Genomic DNA, 22,089 nt, shown 5'->3' on the forward strand with positions numbered 1-22,089 from the left:
TTGGGATTTGGTTAAACAGTTAAAATCCATGAGTAAACCTGTATTTTTACCTGAAAGATTTCAGGGTATTTTTTTTTTGGTGTTTGTGTCAGGAGCGACTTGAGAAACTGCAAGTTGCTTCTGTGTGAGAGAATTGGCTGTCTGCAAGGATGTTGCCAGGGTATGCCCGGATGTTTTTTGATGTTTTTACCATCCTTGTGAGAAGCTTTTCTCATGTCCCCACATGGAGATGGAGCTGATAGAGGGAGCTCATCCGCTGTTGTGACTGCGCCTTCGGGGATTATGGTTGATGGGGATGGAATTCGAAGAGGAAGAAAAAACCCTCGTGATGACGGTTCACTGGAGGAGTTGCGCAGGAAGCGACTTAGAGAGCTATATGGGGGATCTTCTGAGGAAGATTCAGATGGGGAGATGGATGCTGAGGAACAGGTGGTGGCTGGGGAAGCGGGCACTGAATGGGCACAGCCACCAGAGATGTCTGGGGATTTTGGGTCTATGGATATTTCTGAACCTGGGGTTTCTGCAGGAGCTGATCCCAATTGGGATGCTTGGAGAAGGGAGGATGGTTCTTTAAGTGTTCATGGGGCTAAGTGTGGGCAGGATGATTGGGACTACGACGAATTGCTAGGTACTCCAGATCCACGAGCTCTAGCTGTGTGGAGCTCAGACTCTGAGTAGATTTGGGACACCTGGTGTTTGGGTGTGAGTGTTTGGTCACCCAGGAGGAAGGGGAATAAAATGGGAATGTTTGGCCACTGCACTTTGCGTGTGGCAAGGTGTTGCTGAGGCGCCATTGGGATCTCTGTGTTTCCATGAAGACTGGACTTGGACTATGATTTGAATCTGCTGTTATCACCTAGCTTGGCTTTCGCTGTGTCTTATCGTGGACCTGTTTTGGATGACTGCACCCTCTTCAGACCTTGGATCGGAATTTGACCTTGCTACTGCCTTTGCCCTGTGATTGATGACTACTATCGGCTTTTGACTCCTGGCTTGCTCTTTGGACACCGCTGTTATCTCCTGACCTGACCTTGGAATCCCGGACGTCTTTTCACCATCCTTTTGGAGCCTTCGGCTTTATCCACATTGTGGAAGCAGTCTACTGCATTCTTGGTTTGTTTGTTTGTTTCCTGACCAATTTGGTGTTTTCTTTTGGGAACTGTTCCTTTGAAAACTACAGAGCCGGCTGGCAGGGCTTGGACTCAGAAAATGCAGTTTGCACTAAGTTTGTTTAGCTTGGTTTTTACCTGCTTGTGTTGCTGAATTATATTTTTGTTTGAACTGCCCTTGTAGCACTGATAGTGAAGTGTTTCAAGGTTTTTTCTGTGTTAACATTACTTTTTGGCTTATCTGCTGAATAAACTCTATTTTTGTTCGCTAATTGGCGTCTGACTCTTGACATCCGCAATCCTGGGTTGGATTCAAACCGGCAACCTTCAGGTCAGCTGTCCTGATGGCACAAGGGTTTAACCCACTGCGCCACCAGGGGTGGTTTGAACCCCTAAATCGCCCCTTTGGCTATGGGCTTGCGCAGGATAGAAATTAAGTTTTCATTCGTCCTTTCAGTAGTTTTATTAGAGGCAGTAGGCATCACTACTGCACCTTTACTCTTCATATACATTGGAAAAAAGGCAAAGATGTCAGTCAGTCACTCTCCTTCAGCCACACATGTGGTCAGTTTGGAAGTGTTTGGGAAGGGATGCTCCACCTGTATAAGTATGGTGAATTCAAGTGATAGGAAGGGGGGGGGGGGGGAAGCAGCATACCTAATTCAGCTCTCCATTGGAATGAAGGAAAGCGCGCGCTGGTGGAGACTGAGAGAGACAGAGAGCGAGACACGCACAGGGGCCGAAAAGGTAAAGACGCGCACGCGCACTTTGAGAGAGAGCGCTGGCTCGCGCGCCTAACGGCTGTCCCGCCCCATCCTCTGACTGACTTACTCCACGCGGTCGCCTGTCATAACCTTTGTCTCACTAAGAAGTAGAGAGAGAGCGCGAGCCACCTGCGGAGGAGGAGGGGCGTGCTCGGCCGCGCGCTCCCTGGTTTCTCGCCTCACCTGGCGCGTGCCGAGGCACGCGCCAGGTGAGGCGAGAAACCAGGGAGCGCGCGGCCGAGCACGTCCCTCCTCCTCCACCTTTATTCCATCCTCTCTCTTTTACTTCACCCCATCTCCTTCCTCGGCTAAGGGCGCGCGGCTTCTCCTGCTCCTCCTGCGCCTGCGCAGTCCTGAGGAGGAAGCCGGGGAGCCCGACGGTGATAGGGGAGCAAGGGGCTGACACTACCCCCGTGTGGGCGGCGGCGGAACGTCCCGAGGATGACGTGCGGCGTCCTCGAATCCCGTGCCTGGCTGCTGGCTGGCTCCTGGCTCGTTGGTGGCGGAGGAGGAGGAGGAGACGGAGGAGGAAGAGACGGAGGAGGAAGGGGGAAGAAGAAGAGGAGGAGCGGTGGCGGCGGCGCCATGGCGGCCCTGGAGCGGCCCGTGCCGAGCCCGGAGGCGTTCCTGGGCCAGCCTTGGGCCGCCTGGGTCCGCGAGGCCGCCCCCCCGCACAGTAAGGGCGACCGAAGGGAGGGGGGAAGAGGAGGAGGAGGAGGAGGAGGGTGTGCGCGCGCAGCTCCCTTGGCAAGGGAAGAGAGAGGATGGCTTTGCTGGGTGGCATTGCCCTGCCTCCTTTGCCTTGGGCTTTGAACCTTCACTTCCGTTGGGAAATTGAGAGAGAGGGGTGTTTTGCAGGCTGGTGCTGCTTGCCACAATCTTGAAGTGTGGGGAGACTGGTTGTCAGAGGGGAAGGTCTGGGAGAAGAAGAGGAAACCTTGGGATTGAGGCCCCTTCCACACAGCTAAATAAAATCCCACATTTTCTGCTTTGAACTGGAATATATTTATTTATTTTATTATTTTATTTATTTACTGTATTTATGTACCGCTTTGCTCATCCCTGGATGGACTCAAAGTGGTTTACAACATAATACTGGCAAAATCCAATGCCTAACATACATTTAAAAGAAAATCATAAAATCTAAACAAGAAACATACTGTATAACTATGTGTTAAAATCAATAAGACCAATAAACATTTAGACATAGAAACATAGAATTAGAACATCTAATATAAACATTAATATCACATGATCCAAAATCATAGACCGGGGCCATTACATATATGGCAGTGTGGACTCAGATTATTATTACAGTAGAGTCTCACTTATCCAAGCTAAACGGGCCGGCAGAAGCTTGGATAAGCGAATATCTTGGATAATAAGGAGAGATTAAGGAAAAGCCTATTAAACATCAAATTAGGTTATGATTTTACAAATTAAGCACCAAAACATCATGTTATACAACAAATTTGACAGAAAAGGTAGTTTAATACACAGTAATGCTATGAAGTAATTACTGTATTTACAAATTTAGCACCAAAATATCACGATATATTGAAAACATTGACTACAGAAATGGCTTGGATTATCCAGAAGCTTGGATAAGCGAGGCTTGAATAAGTGAGACTCTACTGTATTATTAACCGCTCTTTTATCCCGCCTTTCTCAACCCCGGAGGGGACTCAAGGCAGCTTCATAACATAGGTAATGACTTTAAAAACAGTACAATAAAAATAAACTGCACCATTAAAACAATTAAAGCGTTTGAAAAACAAACAAAAAAACAAACAAGCCAACAAACCATAATCTTTATTTATACCCCGCTTTTCTCCCTAACAGAACCCAAAGTGGCTCACAATATAATACAATACAAATCAAAGCACATTCAACATAAAATACAAGACAAAAATCACGTAAACCATAATAATATCCAGAAATAAAATATAAATAAATATTAAGCATTAAAAACCAATTACAATTACTGTGGAGACTCATCAGTGAAATAGTATATTTTACTAAGCTCAGTGCAAATTGATCTTGCTGTCATTATCAATTGAACTCATTCCTCAAAAGCTTGTTTGAACAGGTATGTCTTCAACTGGTTCTTGAAAGATAACAGGGAAGGAGCAGTTTTAATCTCAATGGGGAGAGAGTTCCAAAGGGCCGGGGCGGCTACCGAAAATGCCCTCTCTCTCGTTGCCGCTAACCATATTTGAGGCGGTGGCGGCAACGGGAAAAGAGTCTCTCTGGAAGATCTTAATGATCAGGTGGGTTGGTAAGTGGTGATGCGGTCAGGTAAGTTGGGCCTGAACCGTTCAGGTCAAAAAATCAAAACCAATATCTTGGAAATATATTGACAGCCAGTGTTGGTGCTGTAACAGAGGGGTGGTATGCTCCCTGGGTCCAGCACCTGTCAATAGCCTGGCTGCAGATCTCTGGTTTCCAGAGTTTCCAGGCACCTTTCAAGGGCATCCCCATGTAGAGCCCGTTACAGTAGTCTAAATGGGATGTAACTAAGGTGTGGACCACCATGGTCAAGCCTGGTTTCTCAAGGTATGGTTGCAGCAGGCGCACAAGTTTTAATTGTGCAAAGGCCTTCCTGGGCTACTGCCAACACCTTGGGGCCCTTCCACACAGCCATATAACCCAGAATATCAAGGCAGATAATGTCGGAGTTTATTCAGCTGTGTGGAAGGGACCTTCAGCCTAAGGTTTATTCAAGAAGGCTTGTTGCTTGAACGATAGTAGGGAAGGTGCCATTTTTATCTCCCTGGGGAGGGTGTTCCAAAGCCTCGAGGTGGCCACTAAGGTAGCCCTCTCTCTCGTCGCTAACAACCACATTTGGGATGGCAGCAGAAGCGAGAGCAGCACCACCCCTGATGATCTTAGGGTTTGCTTAGGTTGGTATGAAGAGATGTGGTTGGATAAGTAAGTTGAGCCTGAAGAGTTTAGGGCTTTAAAGGTCAAAATCAACACCTTGAATCGGGCTCGGAAACAGACTGGCAGCCAGTGAAGGTGCTGTAGCAGGTGGGTGTACGCTCCCTGTGTCCACTGAATATGTTCTTCAATGGCAGGTGGCAGCCATGGAGCTGCTTGGAGTCTTCTTTATTATTATTGTTATTACCTTTGTCTATATCTCACTTTTTCTTTCCATAAGTATACTTAAAGTGGCTAACATTAAAACATTACAATGCAATTTAAAATATACAAATATACAATCTTAAAACAATTAAGATTTAATCCATAGAAACGTACAAAACCACAGCAGCCCCTGACATGATCTTAAAAATCTTCTTTAAAAGCCTGTCTGAGGCCCCATCTACACAGCTGTATAAAACCCACATTGAACTGGATTATATGGCAGTGTGGACTCAGTTCAAAGTAGATATTGCAGATTATCTGCCTTCTGGATTATATGGTTGTGTGGAAGGGCCCTGAATAAAAGGGTTTTAGCCTGCTGCCCAGGGATGCCAGAATGACATCCCTGGGCAGGGAGTTTCAGAGCCGTGGGGCAGCCACCAAGAAGGAAGACCTGCTCTCTCGTTTCCACCAACCAATTTTGAGATGGAATTGGGACTGAGGAACCTTCCAGATGGACCCTATATCCCAGGATCTGATCCCAGGTTTTCTGTTTATCCCAGATCATCTGGCAGTGCGGGCTCATATAATCCAGTTTAAAGCAGAACACCTGGGATGAGATCCTGGGATATAGGACCTGTCTGGAAGGGCCCTGAGAGAAGGGCCTCCTGAAGATCTCAGGGCTTGGGGAGGTTCATACAAGGGGATGCGGTCAACCAAATAGCCTTGACCTGAAACATCGTTTGAGAGGAGAAAGGAGGGATATCAATAAATATAACCATCGTCATAATCAGTGGGCTAAAAGTCACAGGGTCCTGTATATAATTTATACAGTGCTATGGTATTGGGTACTATAGATGAAATTCAGTTTTTTCACACGGAATGTCAGTTAATTTCCAGAACAAGCAAGGTGTTTCAAAAGGATGGGCACAGTACAATGACACCAAAACTTAGAAACAGTTTAATGAGTTGTCAAGTTTTACTAACCATTTTGAGCCAGAGAGAAATCTCAACAAATAACTCTGCAAATGGGAGAATATCTGATTAGACCTTCTGTTGCAGGGTTGCCATCTTGCAAATGATTGAGGCTAAGGGCTGTTTGTGTACCAGGAGAGAGGTATCTAGTGGTAATCAAATTCTGTGCCCCGCCCTTTCAAGAGGTAATAGCTTTATTCATGGGCGGTTTGTGGTTGCAGAGATACGGCCCTTTCATATCAGGCCCATCTTTTTGGAACACCATGTACTGTATAATGATGCTGAAGAATTGGATGGCAGCCACATGATTTAATTTTTTACATGTAATATCAATTTATTTTCTATATATATTATACATAATGCTATGGTATGGTAAATTGAAAATAAAGGAGTTATTAAATATTGAAACCCATTATGACTTTTGGCCCAGTTGTATTTTAATCTTTTTATGTAATCTTCCCCACCCCCTGCTGCTATTACAGTATCTGCAGGGATTTAGTTTCAAGACCTCTGCAGATACCGAAATCAGTAGTTGATCAAGTCTCACTATATACAGTGGCATAATAAAATGGTGTCCCTTATATAAAATAGCAAAATGAAGGTTTGCTTTTGGGATTAAAAATAATAATAATAATAATAATTATTATTATTATCATCATTATTATGGATGGTTGAATCCACAGCTGCAGAGGGCAGAATGTACCAAAACACTCCCTAATTCCCTCCTGTCCAGTTTGTCATTATAGTCTCATACATGCTCTTGTATTTATATTCCTCCCTCTGACTTTGCTTCTCTTCTGCAGGTATAGAGCAAGAAGATACTGGAAAGGAGGGTGGAAAAAGCAGGGACGTGATGAGGCTTAATAAAGAAGGTAAGGAGCTGGGGGCTCACACATAAGCTTTCTCTGTCTATCTCCCCTCTCCCGGGGTTTGGTTTAAAGTGTACTTTAGGAAAGTATGGCAAGAAGATAACAGCTGTGTTGGTTCTTGTGCTAGGTATAACCAAACATAATAAGCCTCACTGAGCCTAACGACCTGCCACTAAATGTTGACATTTTTCTGTGTGTATCAATATATTTGCATGTTTCTTTAAAGCTTGGTGCAACCATCTATAATTAAGTTTTCTTTCTAACATCTCACTGTCATTTGGTACGTCATCTGTATTAAAGCTCAGAGGTAAACGCATACTTGCATTTCTTCACCTGCTTCCATGCTAGTCATGTTTCTTTTTTAAAAAAAACAAACAAAAAAACACAACAACATTCCAGTCATCTGCAGGTGAAAATGCAACATTGGAATCCGCGATCTCAGTTGCTTGCTCTTCATTTTGCTTTTAATGGTGCTGAAAATAGAATTTGTAATATTAACCAAATCTTGCTTGGAATTGCTTCTTTTTTTAAATACTTGGGGGTTTTTTTTATTACGAAGGTGTTTTATATCTTATGTGATGCCTCAAGATAAACTAGAAGATCCTAGACTATTCTAATCATGTATCAATCAGAATTTGAGCTTTATAAGTATGTCTCCATATTTGTGAACGTGCGTGCAGATTATCAGTGACTGGTGTTGGCAAACGATGCCATACTTTTGATAAAAGAAGGAACTTTATGACTACAGGCAGTTCACATTGACAGATTTGTTTTGTGAAATGATTTGTAGACTAATCAGCTAGTATGTGTCAGATTTTCTGCATATTGAAGATGCTGTGTGGGTTTATGATGGCACGAGTATTTGGTGCATTCTTAGTGTTACTGAACCTAACATGCTTGTTGTTATGGGGGAAAAGTTCCCATGGTAGTTCAGCTTGACAGTTCAAGCCAATAAGCCGAGGAAATAGTTCACAAAGTTGAGAAATATCGGTGCCAGGCCATTATTTGGGATGAGGAAGAAATTCCCTCCTATTTATTTATTTATTTATTTATTTATTTATTTATTTATTTATGAGATTTCTATGCTGCCTTTCTCCAGGATGTACCCAAACCAGTTCACATCATATTTAAAAACATACATACAAATAATTAAAAAACATAACCAAACAAGTAATAGGGGTTCAACAGCCCCCAAAACCTTCCGTATTAAACATTAAAAGTTTAAAATCAGTCTAAAATTCCCCTTATTCGTAAGTGCCTGGCTTCAGTTAAAAGCTGCTTCGAAGAAGAAAGTCCTATGCACCCTCTGAAGCAACACCCACCATTCATTTTGTCTTTGCTGTTCTACATGGTTGATCAACTCCTCTTTCATAGTGGGAGATGTATAGGCATGAGAGATGGGAGGGTGACAGCTCTTTAAGTGGTATTTGTCAGCACAGTCCTGAGAACCTGTACTTAGAATAGCTGTCATATTGAGGAAGGGGCATGCTTGTTTTCTGCTGCTCCAGAGACTAACACATGGAGCAATGGATTCCCCCTAAATCTTAGAAAAGAGCTGTTCGTCAGTCGAATATTCCACTTTTGAGTCTCCTTTTGGAGAATTTAAAACAGAGACAGGGTGGCCATCTGTCAGAAGTGATTTGATTGTATATTTCTGCATGGCAGAAGTTGGACTGGGTGATCTTGCAGTCTCTTCCAACTCTGTTCTGGAAGTGAGTTCATGGGATACTGCACTAAACATACTGTATAGAACTGTGCTTTTTTGTGCGCTTGCTTGGACTGAAGCCCTGTTGAATGTAGTGGGAATTACTTCTGAATAATCCTGAATAGAATTGCAGAATGTTCAAGGAATTCATTTCCTTCATATTCTGAGCTGAACTAGCCTAGGAATATGGTAATGTAATCAGAATACTCACTTTTTCCTTTTCCAGTACAGTCTATGAATATGAATGCTTGACAATATTATGAGTCAATAGTATAAGACAATATTCAGACTATCTTTAAAAAAGAAAACAAAATCAGGTGATAGGTCATAGCCCCTCATGTAGAAAGCTTCCCTGCCACTGTAACCTTTACGACTGTTTAAAATGACTCTAAAATGCTTCTCAGTATGATGGAACATGATAAATGACTGCCCTCCCAGGGCCTGTTGGAGTTTGGCTGTGATTAGCTGTGGGGTTTGCTAGCATTTGGATTGTCTCTTAGCACTGTGTGGTCTTTTTTAAAATTCCTCCAAAAGTTTAAAAGTAATTCTTCACATACATCATAGTGCTGCAAGTAATGTACTTGATTTTAGCTTGGATTTTTTAAAGTGCAAAAGAGAACAGAAGTAGGATAAACAATATTAGGAAATTATAAACATGAATGATGTTGTTTCGTGTTTGTTCGGTAATAAAAGGCTTGGAAAAACCATTGGAATAGAGAAAGTGCCTCAGACCCATTGTCAGGTTAGTTTCTGGAGATTTAAAAAACCCAATTTCTCATAATAGAGAAACTTGGTTCTAAAAATCCTCCTCCTTCTAGTAAGGCTGCAAGACCAGTATTTGCACATGCTTGCAATATAATGTTTACAATAGCACTTTCATCACAACAAATCTATAATAAATCAGATTTGTACAAAACATAACTAGCTGAAGTTGGGTTGTGGTAAATGTAGACATATAAATATAGAAAATGTTGCCTAAATATGAGAAGTAGTGGTGAATTTCACTCTCTATAAACAGCTTTATGTGGACCCAAGTCCTCCTCCTTCAGGAAAATATATGTATTTTCCTGAAAGAAGAGGATGGTACCAAACGTTAAGATCAATCCAATGTTTTGATCATGAGTTTTAAAAGCAGGAATCATTCTGATATCTTGCCTAAATAAGTAGATTGTTCTCTAGTTTGTACATAGACTTGACAATATTGTAGGAAGTGCTTCTCCTATACTACACTGAGAGCTCTTCAGTATTTTTTAATAGCTGTTTTATCTGCTAACTGAAAGGTTGTCTGAAAGGCTTTTGTTTCCTAAATTATCCCAAAAGGCTTGTCCTGATGATTTGGGAGGCATCCTCCAGGAATATTATTTTATGGAGAAAGGTCTGAGATTGTGTCCTGTTGCAGAGGCTCCCATAAAAATATTGCTGTTTGTGCAGTTACTGCAGCCCTTTATAGTTGTTTCCAAGGGAGGAGGAAACTTTCCAGTTTCAAAAGACAGTAACCAAGTTTGTAGATAATGGTAAACCAGGCTGCAGCGTAACCTGCCCCTGCAAAACAAATCACTGTTTGATGGCCAGATACAAATATTGTTTAGAACTTGCTGTTTGTTGTTGATTTATCAATTCTAGCTCTTTAAACTTTGGCCTGCGGTTACATCTAAAATGAGAACTGACTTGATTCCCTAACTGACCACCCTGAAACAGGAGCTGACAAAAGTAGTGGAAAGAAAACAGATGAGAAACAAAGAAAATAAACTGTAATGTATTTGGTCATTTTGGATATTTCTCAGCCATAGGAACATACATTAAGACACAAACCTTGTCTTAATGTAAAATATGAACACAGCTGGTAAAATGTGTTTAACTGATAAAATGTAAAATCTTAAAAAGCTTATCCCTATGATATAGTGGGATAATATGTTTTCTGGCATTATTGTGTTGTAGTGTTGTAGCTGTTGATGGTGAGCTTTTTACTTTCTAATGTAGCACATATTGCGATGGAGCTGTTGAATGATTTGTGCAATAGGATTTAATTGATATTTTGTAGTTTGTTATATGCCTCCAAGTGGATTCTGACTTATAGTGACTCTATCATAGCATTTTCTGGACATAATTTGTTTAGAGGTTCCCCAACTGCCGTGCCTTGTGACTGAGAGAATGTGATTTCCAAATGGGTTTCCATGGCTGAATGAGAATTTGAAACCTGATTGTTCTCGAACCTTAATCGACACTCAAACCACCGAACCACACGGATTGTTATGATTTGGTTGAACCAAAATTTTGATTGGTAATATTTTTTGTTTGGTATATGAGATGAGGGTTTCAAATTCGAACAGCTGGTTGTACTTTTAAAATCCTGTAATTGTAGAATTAAGTCTCTATCAGTAACATAATAGTAGCATAGGAAAGTCTGTTATTACTATTATGGTTATGGTTATTTATACCCCACTTTTTATCTCCACAAGGAGACTCAAAGTTGCTTATATTAAAAGCATTTCAATACAGTTTAAAATCTACAAATATACAAACATTAAAACACAATTAAATATCAATGGTATTTAAAAAATCACAGTTAAATTAAAAACATAGACACATTAGAAGTCCTGTGAGCTTGGGAAGAGAAGCTTTGCTTAGCAGTGTTGCAGCCTATCCAGTAGTTTGTAGCAATATCCATTTGTGTGGTCAAGTCATTGCAGAATGGCAGCAGCTACTGTCTTTTGATATCTTAAGCCAAAACATTGTTTATTATTTGTAAGAGGTACAATACAACCCCTGTATCTCCAAGTCTGGTACCTGCAGTCTCATTTATCCACTTCAAACAAGATACACCTTTCTTAAGTCTTCCAGTACAATTATATGGCATTCTTGGGCTGGAAGCCCTTCATTTCAATATAGTTTGTTTTTATCCATGGTTTTGCAAAGTATGGGAAAGTACTCCCTGTGGATACAGGTACAGAGCAGTTCACATTCACTCTTTTCATCTGTGAAGTTCTCTTTTCTTACCGGCATCTTCATAGGGGTACGTAGCTGTGAAATGCTGGTCTGATTGAATGCTAACCAAGGTCATGATCTTCAACAATAATCTGGCGCACATTATATGAGTGAGTGACCCTCACTGATCAGAGTAGGCCTTGTACTGTAAGTATGGGATTCATAATCTTTTCTATCAGGAAAGAAAATTTTGAAATTTTTCATTCACTGATTGCAAAAATGATAGAAGATTTGCTTCTCTACTTTGGTTATGTGCCTACTTCTGTGAGTCTTCCACTTCCATGTGGTGTTATTTGCAAATAGTAAGCAGTACGGAAAATAATGATGTGTAGGATTTATTTAGCATTTTCAAATATGTATGAAGCATATATGTAACATATCAACCGTGGTTAGTCTCACTCCATATAGACTTCATCTCCCAGTGGCTCTAATCAGGAAAGGCAATGGTAAGGGATGCTGGAAGTCGCAACAGGAAGGCTGAATGATTCCTATTTGATTGTAGGCAATGAAAGTCAAGGTTGACTTACCGAAGGCTACAGTATTTTGTTAATTCCTGAGTAGGATCTTCTGGTTTAGTCTCTTAGCCATTATGCTGCAGAAACCTGTTTGAATCAGCTTTTATACTGTGATTGTTTGCTGTGATAGTTTCATAAAATATATGTGATGTGATGATGTACAGTAGAGTCTCACTTATCCAACATAAACGGGCCGGATATTTTACAAGTCTGCCACTTGTTTGGGAGTATGGCTGCACTTGCCTTGTTGTTGGGTATGTTGGACCGCTGCATGTTGTTGCCTAGAGAAACAGTTGTGGATCTGGGTGGGAGGCAGACTGCATTGGATAATACAGAACATTGGATAAGCAAAGGTTGGATAAGCTAGACTCTACTGTATTTGTATTTATAGTGTATGTATGTAATGATTAGGGAGACTTTATCTTGAACAATGCGGAATACCTTCATGATGATGTGATGCAATTTGTCTTTGTGGAGTGAAGCTTATTCAACATGAGGAAACCTTAAATTTCTGTTCATAGCATGTAGCAAATTTGTGTTGGCTGGACTTGGCATTGATGTTAATGATTGTTCTCTACATATCTTGAGCAATATTCTCTCATTTGCTTCAAGAAACAAGGTAACCCAGATAAAATTATAATATCAAATCCAAGACTGGAACTCAGATCCCAGATGTAAAAATACCAAACTTGAAATTTCTGTACTTCTGCTTATTTGTGTATAAAATCCCAAGCATGTTGCTGCTATTTGTGTATTATGTATGGATCCATTTGAGATGGGCCTTGAATGGTGAGGCATTGGAAAAGAAGAGTTGAGATAGAAGACAAGATGCTTGTTTAGGGCTATGAATGAAATTTCCATTCAGCAGTAGGATGAAGTGGTAGCTCTGCAACATCCCCAAAAATAGATAAATCACCAGGATATGTTGAGCCTTATAGGCGTTTCTGTCTTATGTTAACTTTGAGCAAAACAAGTTAGCTTCTCAGATAAATAGTAAGGCATATCTGAACTTTCTTGTGACCATTTCTCTTTGATAATCCCTGGGTTTTTTTCTTCACCGAAGAATGTGGAAGATGTCTGATAGACTTGAAATTAATGCTTGCAGTAGAGCAATTGCATCTTTTCTTGACAAATGGGTGAATTCCATCAAAACTCATGAAACCATTGGTTCTTTTTCCTTGCAATCCCCTGACACTTGACCACAGTGACTGGGGGTGGGCAGAGTGGTCTGTGTATCCCGTTGTCCCAAATGCTTTGCCTCCCCAGAGCATGGAAATGGCACCCTCAAATCTCCCCCTCAACTCACACAAACCTCAGAATGGAGAAAAATGACACTTTTTTAGAGGAAAGGGAGGCATGCTTGGAAGATGCAGCTTGTGAAAAGGTCAGGGTTGAAAAACTGCCCCCCCCCAGCCCTCATGGAGATGCCCACCGCTGGTGCACAGGGGCTGAACTCGGCATCCTGTCTTACTGTTTTTGAACACACTTCAGTTGTCAAGTAAAGCATACATGGCTATTGAAATATAGCAGCAGATGGTGAATAAGATTTTAAAGACTCCCTGCTCACCAAATCCTTTTCTGTGAAATGTCAGAAGGAGTGGGAATGGAAGAATCTAACTATCTTCTTGTGGATTGTTGTTGTTAGTTCATAATATTTCTTATGGCTTTTCCTTGTATGTATTAATGATAAAGCAGTAGCCCTTCTTGAGTATAAGAATGTCCTTTGATTGCTTTAACAAAATTTTGACATGTAAGGTGAAAAGAGGAGATAACATTTGCCACTATAGTAATTAAATATTTAAAATTACAGTGTTTCAACATAATTGGTTCATCTTTGATAGATTTTGTATGTATGCATGTGGCCTCACATTTTAAATCGGTCAACTTTTACATATATCTTCACAAGTTTAGAGATTGCATCTTTACAATGAAAAAAGCAATTATATGCTAGAAAAACCCGTTTACTTATCTGATAAGAAAACAGGAAGACTTAACTTATGACCTTATTACAACTAAATACCTTAGGATCCTTGAATAGGTGATGCTTTGCGCCTAGCATTGGATTTAGCACATATTTACAAGGCTCCTTTTTAGTAGAGGAAGTAAGAGAGATCTGGGGTTGTTGTATGTCTTTCGGGCTGTGTGGCCATGTTCCAGAAGTATTCTCTCCTGACATTTTGCCCACATCTATAGCAGGCATCCTCAGAGGATGCCTGCCATAGATGTGGGCGAAACATCAGGAGAGAACTTGAACCAAAATTTGTATTCTGTTTGACAGTGAGAATGAAAAAAAGGGTGGGCAGTGTAAGGGGCAGTCAGGAGTATATCCCACTTTGGCCTAGTGTTGAAATAACACAGTCTGGACAAAGAGTTACTTCCAATTTTTGAGAACTGGTAGGGTTAGGTTTAAAATGTTTTAGCTGTTTTTATATGCTGTTTAGGTCATCCTGAAACAATTATTGTTTGCCAATGTTCTGGCCTTTTCTGTATGCCTAGAGATGTTAGCCCTAAAAAATTTTTAAATATGCTAGTGGTAAAATTATATATGATTATTTTTGTGGGTTGTAGAAAACTATCCCTTATCCTTCATAGGGTGGAGCTGTGCAGTAATAGCAGTGTAGTGAGAATAATTCATGAGAAAGATTTGTATCCCTCTCTTAATTATGACATGTTTACTATTTATGTGAGTGTTCTGTTTTAGACTCAACTGTGGGTATTAGTATTATTTTCTTGTTTCTGATGTCCTTGAGTTTACCGGATTCTGCAAAATCTGTACCTTGGGATTGTTCTGAGAGATAGTCAACAGAATTTTTTTATTATCTCCTTCTGTGTGTTGTAGAAAGAAGGCAGGGGACCACTCCATTGGTTTAGAAATGAATCTTAAGTATGAATTTGTACAGTACAAGTGGCACATTAGTTCCACAACTTTAATTGACTATCAACCTTTATTGCAGTACTTGTGCCCAGTGGAATGTTTGCCGCTTGGCATGGAAGCTGCTGTGTTATCAGTTTCAAAAGAAATAGATCAGTACTTATAGATATGTACAGTATAAAGGTAAAGGTTTGCCCTGACGTTAAGTCCAGTCATGTCTGACTCTGGGGGTTGGTGCTCATCTCCATTTCTAAGCCGAAGAGCCGGCAGTGTCCGTAGACACCTCCAAGGTCATGTGGCCGGCATGACTGCATGGAGCGTCAATTGATAATTTATTTTTGTGTCTCTAATATCATCTTTCTTTCTTCCTTTTTCTTTCTTTCTTAGGTCCGAGGAGGAATCTCTATTATATCCCATGTAAATGTTAGAAAATTTGTTGGATTAGTTGCTTTTGTGTCCTCTACAGTAAATAAATTGCTTAGTTTTTATTATATAGAAAACCGGCGACCAGCAATGTGATATATGTGTACATTGTTAAAAACCACAGTCTCTAAGCAACATTATTTCTTTGTTAAGTGGGACTGGTTGCAGGGAGCACATATTCCTTTGTTGCAGCAACCTCACTGACTGCCCACCCATTTCTAGGTTGAATTCAAAGATGACCTGTAGGGCCCTATGTACTTCAGATCCAGGACATTTTTAGAATTGTACTCTCTGCCATAAATTGGAAATGACTTGGAGGCACTTAACAATAACTCTCCCATACAAACCTGTTCATATTTTGAGTTCTTCTGCTCTCTGTCCCTCAGGGGGAACACAGAAGAAGACCTTTGCAGTGGCTACCTTGTAGAGAGTATAGATTTGCACTCTTCTTATTTTATTCTGGCAAATCTTTTAGAATGGATTTTTCAAGGGAAACAGATCTTGTTTAATGTCCTGGATTTTTATCTATTGTTGTTGTTTTCATTTATTTTAACTGATGGCTTAATTACTTTTTAATGTTTGTATGCTGTTTATGTGTAGCTATGTTTGTTTCAATCTGTTGTGTGCAAACTAAGAAAAAGGAAGGATAGATACTAATAACTAAATAGTATTTTTGAATATTCAAAGTCCTTAGTTGGAAACTTCTAGTTCTGGGAGGAGATTCATGAAAGGAATAGCCTAAAAACTTGAATTATGGCTTCTTATGTATGCAAAAAGAGTCTCTAAATATAAAATAAATTGCATTGATATTGGGGCACCTTGTAAAAATAGCAAAAAAATAGCAAATCAAGAATTTGAAAGATCAGTAAAAGCAGAGAAAGTCAGCTAAAGTTTTCTTGTCTTGTTCTCATGAAATCACATCATGCTGCTGTAATGCTGAGGTGAGGCATTTTTGGCTCTACTTGTGGACTGCAGTTCAGATCAGCTCCAGCCAACAAGACCAATGATCAACAGCAATGAGTTTTGTAGCCCAGCTGCATCTGGAACACTAGAGGTTTCCCACTCCTCTTATGTGGTTAACTTTTGATTTACACCCCCCCCCCCCCCTTTCATGAGAGAAATAAAAAGAGTTAAACATAGGTGTTTAGCATCCAGTGGAAGCTTGGTCATCAGGTCTTTCTCTGGAGAAGCCAGCAGCTCTGGGGTGATGAACATACAGATATATGGTCCTTTTGCACCACACAGTTTGTGCTCTATTTATTCCACTTTAACTGCCAAAGCTACACCATGTGGAATACTGACAGTATAGCTTTGATAGGCTCTAGAGTTCTCAGTTGGACCACTATGAAATAAATGATAAACTGAGGTGATGAACTCAGAGACATGAATTAACTCCTGTCTGTATCAGAATTTCTGGTTCCTGTCCTGGATTTCAAAGATTGTGGTGCATCCTGGAAATTTGTCAGAAATTTATCAGAAGTGAAGGTATATCATACAGATGTTTCAGAAAATTCAGATACAACTCCCATCAGATCCCAATGTTTTTGTTTAGCCAGGATGATCCCTCAAACACTTATTTGCTGGGGGCTTTTAGACAGAAGTTGGATGACATTTCCCATGCTTCCTTTAGCTGTGGATTTCTGCATTGGCAAGGGTTGAACTGGCGGTCCCTTGAGGCTGCTTCCAGCTCTGTGATTCAGTAGTAGGGGATACTTTTGGTGGTAGTGTGAAAATGGCATGGAATATTTTGGTGAGCATGTCAGCAAAAATGACTTTTCTCCACAAAGGAAATACCAATTGAAGGCTTGTTCTCCACAGTGAAGTTGTCATGTAAACAAATTACTACTACATGTTTAAAAATTGTTATCACTGAATATTCCTAGCAGCAGCGCAGACACAGTCCATGTGGCAAGTGTGCAGCCTTGAGCCACTATCTTAGAGTTTTCTTAACGTAGTTCCCATGTGTCAGCTGTATTTTGAAAAGCAGCTCTAATGAAATTGATATTAAAGCACAATTATCTCTAGTTATTACACCGATAGTTAAATGGGAGACACAGTGGTAAGTTTTAATTACATTTTCAAGTTACCCTTGTTTAAGGCAGAAGATTCAGAAATATATTTGCATTTGTTAAATAATAAGATATGCTAATTATATAATGTTGATATGAGAGAGTGCTTTAATAAGTAGTGATTATGTTGGTAGATATGGGACTTAGAGGCCTAGGTTGTTTCTGCATTTCTGACATCGAAATGGGGCCAAGTCGGATACCTGTGTGTTATTAAACACACATGTGTTCACCTGTTTGGTTATAGGGTGTGGTTGTGGTATACTTTTAATGCTAATAGGAGCATGTGGGTGGTTATGGGACCAGGTTTTTGAGCAAGAGTAGCAGCAGAAATATGATATGACAACTGTATGACTCAATGACAAACCCCTTTTGGACTTGAAACGTGCCATGAATGTATATTTATATGCATAATTATGTAGGTTTTTAATGTAGGTTCTTAATTTTAATGTAATTTTTATTTAAATGGATTTTTAATTGTGACGTAATTTGTTTTATGTATGTCTTTATACTGTAAGCCGCCCTGAGTCCCCTGATGGGTGAGAAGGGCGGGGTAGAAATGATATAATAAATAGATGAAGTCCTCCCCTACCTTATCCGTTGCTTCAGTGTGCTTTCTTTTTTGAGCTGTATTAGAGCTGTATTGGGGAGACACATGTGCAGATACTGTAGCATATGGAGATAAAGTGTCTGCATGAAGAGGGAAATATGTTACTGACAGGGCTGGGAGAGAAGTTTTGTTCCATTCTCTATAGACCCTCTAATAGGAGCTAATGCTTCCTGCTTCTGTCTTACAGCCAAATCAGCAAGCATCTGCTTAATTAACAGGCACACATCCAGTTTGCTCCCCCCCCCCCCCCTTTTAAGTCGTATAGTGAAGGTAAGCAGCAGTCCTAATTAATATTTATCTGGGAGTGAGTCCCATTAACAAGAACCAATATGGTGTAGTGATGTGTGTGTTGGGAAGCCAGGCTTCAAATCCTTGTTCAGCCATGACAACTAACTGAGTGATCTTGGGCAAGTCACACTCTACCTCAGAGAAAAGCAAGACCATCCCCTCTTAACAAACCTTGCCAAGAAATCCCATGACCTTAGCGTTACCATAAGTTGGAAATGACTTGCAGAGATACAACAGCAGCAGCAATAACATACAACAAGCGATAGTTGTGATTCTTAACTCAGTAGCTAGCTTACTATACTTACCGGCATTGTCATTTTATAATTTAGAAGAGATGAAGGAAGAGAAGTAGCAAAGTCTCATTTCAACAGCAACATCCATCATATTTGTTAACAAATAAATTGATTACTAATTTCTACAAGGGAGCTTCCAATGGAGTAGAAAACGTTAACTTTTTCAGCAGTGTACAGGAAATCCCTATGTTACAAACATGACTTACAAATGACTCACAGTTAGGAACGGGGGTAAGACAACAGGAAGTGAGAGAAATGTATCCCCAGGAAGGGAAATTCACTCCTGAAAGAGTTATCATGGGGGAAAGGTATCTCAGTTGAAGGTTTTTATCACCAATCCTTGTTTTCAGAACAAGCCAAACTTTTCAAAATCCAATAATCACTGGGATAAAAAGTGAAATATTCTGAACTGGGGCACAAACAGCAAAACAAACACCACAGGGGTGTTAACCCTTCCCTATGGTACCCAAAGCTTATATAGAGAGCTTAGCACTGGAGTTATGTTTTAAAATGTGCCTGTTCCAACTTACATAGAAATTCTGTATTTCTATGTAATTTGTAAGAACAAACTTACAGAACCTATCTTGTGTTATCGAAGGCTTTCATGGCTGAGATCACAGGGTTGTTGTATGTTTTCTGGGCTGTATGGCCATGTTCTAGAAGTATTCTCTCCTGACATTTCACCCACATCTATGGCAGGCATCCTCAGAGGTTGTGAGGTATGGAGAAACTAAGCAAGGAAGGTTTATATATATCTGTGGAAAGTCCAGGGTGAGAGAAGAACTCTTGTCAGTTGGAGGCCAGTGTGAATGTTGTAGTTAATCACCTTAATTAGCATTGAATAGCTTCATCTCCTGGCTTCTTCCGGCCTGGAGGCATCTTTTGTTAGCTGCCCCTGGTTCCCAGGTCTGGAACACCTCTGTTTTCAGAGTGTTGCTTCTTATTTACTGTTCTGATTTTTGAGTTTTTTAAAATACTGGTAGCCAGATATTGTTCATTTTCATGGTTTCCTCCTTTCTGTTGGGTCACATTTTCACAAATGGCATTCAAAATAGTACACATGTAGTAAGTTACAGACCCTAGTATTGGCAATAGTTTAAAATACAGCAGTGGCCAGAGAGAATTGCTGCACATGCATGGTCTAAAAAGCTACAATACATTAGTAAGATGGAAATAAATAAATAAACATCACAGTTCCCCATGTGCCTTTAATTTATCTGAACATTTGTTTGCTTATTTATTTTTCTACAAAACTGTTACCTTTTGAACCTAACAAGGTTTTCCAAAAATTCTTTTAGGTAAAATGAGAAAAGATTATCAAATTGCAAAATTAAAAGAATTGCCTTGAAGGAAAAATAGAGTCAAATTTATCCACCATGTATTTTCTTTTTTTACGTAATCATTAAAAGTCCATTGGAATAGGAGTTTTCATTGCCTTATCTGAATGCCATCCAATATGAGATTGGAGTTGTCTTCTGGAAAGGCATTTCATAATTAGAACACATGCCAAAAAAGGCCCTGTCTTGCATAGAATGTTCAATACAGTACGTCCCCTTTATCTATAAGGGATACATTCCAAGACATACATACACACACACACACACACACACACACACAGAGAGAGAGCGAGAGAGAGCGAGAGAGAGAGAGAGAGAGAGAGAGAGAGAGAGAGAGTCTGTGGGTGCCTGAAGTAACCTGATAATAGCAAACCCTATATTTTGATTACCATTTGGGAAAGATGCATACTATAGAATCACACTGGAGGCCCTAGAGGACTTTCTGGCAGGCTGTTCCAAGGGACAGGCGTGTGGGCAGGGGCGCAACTGTTATGTGAGGAAAGCATAAATCCCAATTTTGGCAGTCCAAAAAATGGAACTGGGATTTATATGCAATGGTGACTATTATGTGATGAAATATGGTATTTTCTGAACTTCCAGAAGCCTCGCCTTCTTAATCTCAAATAATGCTATCTAGGGGATCCTGGTAGATATATTCTACAGATAACTCTTCCAATGTCCTCTCCCCATCTTCCAAGTATCCTTTGAATAGTACAACATATAGAGCCTTTAAAGCAGATCTCAGCTCATTAGTAGGTTCATTAGAGTCAGTCAGGCAAATATATTCTTAAATTGTTTAGGACATTAGAGAAATATCAGTTCCTTGAACTGGATTAGAAGTCATTGCAATTGATGCAAGACTGGTGTAGTGTAGCCTTATAAATAAAAATCTGAGAGTATTCAAGGGCAGCCCCATGTTGGGTGTATCACTGTGGTTCTTCTACTTCCGGGAAGAGAAATTGTTGGGTCACGGTGAAAGTGAGCAGAGGCCCATATAGTCACATTCAGGAGCAGTGAGAAGTCTGGAAGCACTCTCCCAGATCTAACATCTCTGGTCATCCTTTTCACCTTATTTGTCAATTGATTTCTTGTAGAAACAGAAAATATTAGTTAGCTTCTATCAGAATCTGTTCTGTCTGAACAGATTCTGGCTAAGTGAATTTTTAATATTATCTTAAAACAGAATACATATAATAAATTGGCTGTAGTTTGAAAAGCTATACACAAACACATACACGCAGCTGATGTGCACTGCCACAGGTTTCCATATTCTTAGCATGTTTTAGAAATACCTTGGCCCTCTTTGCAGAGATAAATGAACTGCTTCCATTCCTGGTGTAAGACCTGTGGTGTTCATCTGTTATCATTTGTGGGTTTTTTGTAGTGAACTTGGATAGGAAAAGAGGAAAAACGTGACTTTTGTCACTTTTTACAACACTGCTACTGGATAGAATATTCTTTAACTGAAGAGAAGATCATCTGCAGACTTAAAACATTGTACAGGAGGCAACACTTTTGCGTTCTTAATTTACTTGAGATAAATGACTTCCCATCCAGTTTTAGACTTTAAGAAGAAAAAAAACCAACGCAGCTTACTTGTAATGTGATCCAAAGTCTGCAAACTCTAAAGTGCTATTGATTTTAGTATTTCACAAAACTATGCTTAGGGCTGAGGGCTTTGTCAGAAGTAGCCAGGCTTAGTCTTTCATAGCTCCTTTAGTATCAAGGCATTTGTTACTAAAGTAACAGAAACTCTCAGAACACCATGATACCTTTATATGTACAGTAGAGTTCCAGTTATCCGACATAAAGGGGTGGGCCCAATGTCGGATAACCGAAACTGACGGATAATAAGGAGGCCCTATTATCCAAGCCGGGGACTTGGCAAGGGGGGAAGTGACTTTTGTCCACCATGCATGGAGGAGCCCCTCCAGGAGGTGCAGAGGGAAAGGCCAAACTAGAGAGGCACCCTTTCTGCAACTTTTAAAACTGAGGCCGCAGGAAGGTGCCTCAAGGGAGGGAGGCAGGCTCTGAAGGAAGTTCTGATGGAAGATTTCTTCTCCTCGCGCCTTGCTTGCTCACCTTTGAGAAGCTCTAAGGCTCCCACCAGCTGCTCTGAGGCAGTGGACGGCAGAACGGGCTCCATGCAGAAGAGGACACGGAGCTGCAAGGAGGCCCGGGCAGAAGCTGCCGCTGC

General features: G+C 40.5%; 1 protein-coding gene across 5 annotated transcripts in view; it reads left to right on the top strand.

Moving 5' to 3' along the window:
- Positions 1-2,147: 2,147 nt before the first annotated feature.
- The window catches only part of atxn7l1 (ataxin 7 like 1), an 83,070-nt gene continuing 63,128 nt past the window's right edge, over positions 2,148-22,089 (top strand). For 3 of the 5 annotated variants that reach the window (XM_062981713.1, XM_008111563.3, XM_062981715.1), the window contains exons 1-2: positions 2,149-2,549; positions 6,733-6,801. In XM_062981713.1, coding sequence (XP_062837783.1) covers positions 2,315-2,549; positions 6,733-6,801 — 304 coding nt within the window. In that variant the 5' untranslated portion in view covers positions 2,149-2,314. Of the gene's footprint in view, positions 2,550-3,884; positions 4,904-6,732; positions 6,802-22,089 lie in introns of those variants that run through there. The other 2 variants (XM_062981714.1, XM_062981716.1) reach the window with 2 other exon arrangements.

The sequence above is a fragment of the Anolis carolinensis genome, chromosome 5 (genome assembly GCF_035594765.1).
Source record: "Anolis carolinensis isolate JA03-04 chromosome 5, rAnoCar3.1.pri, whole genome shotgun sequence".
In the NCBI taxonomy this organism is placed as follows: Eukaryota; Metazoa; Chordata; class Lepidosauria; order Squamata; family Dactyloidae; genus Anolis; species Anolis carolinensis.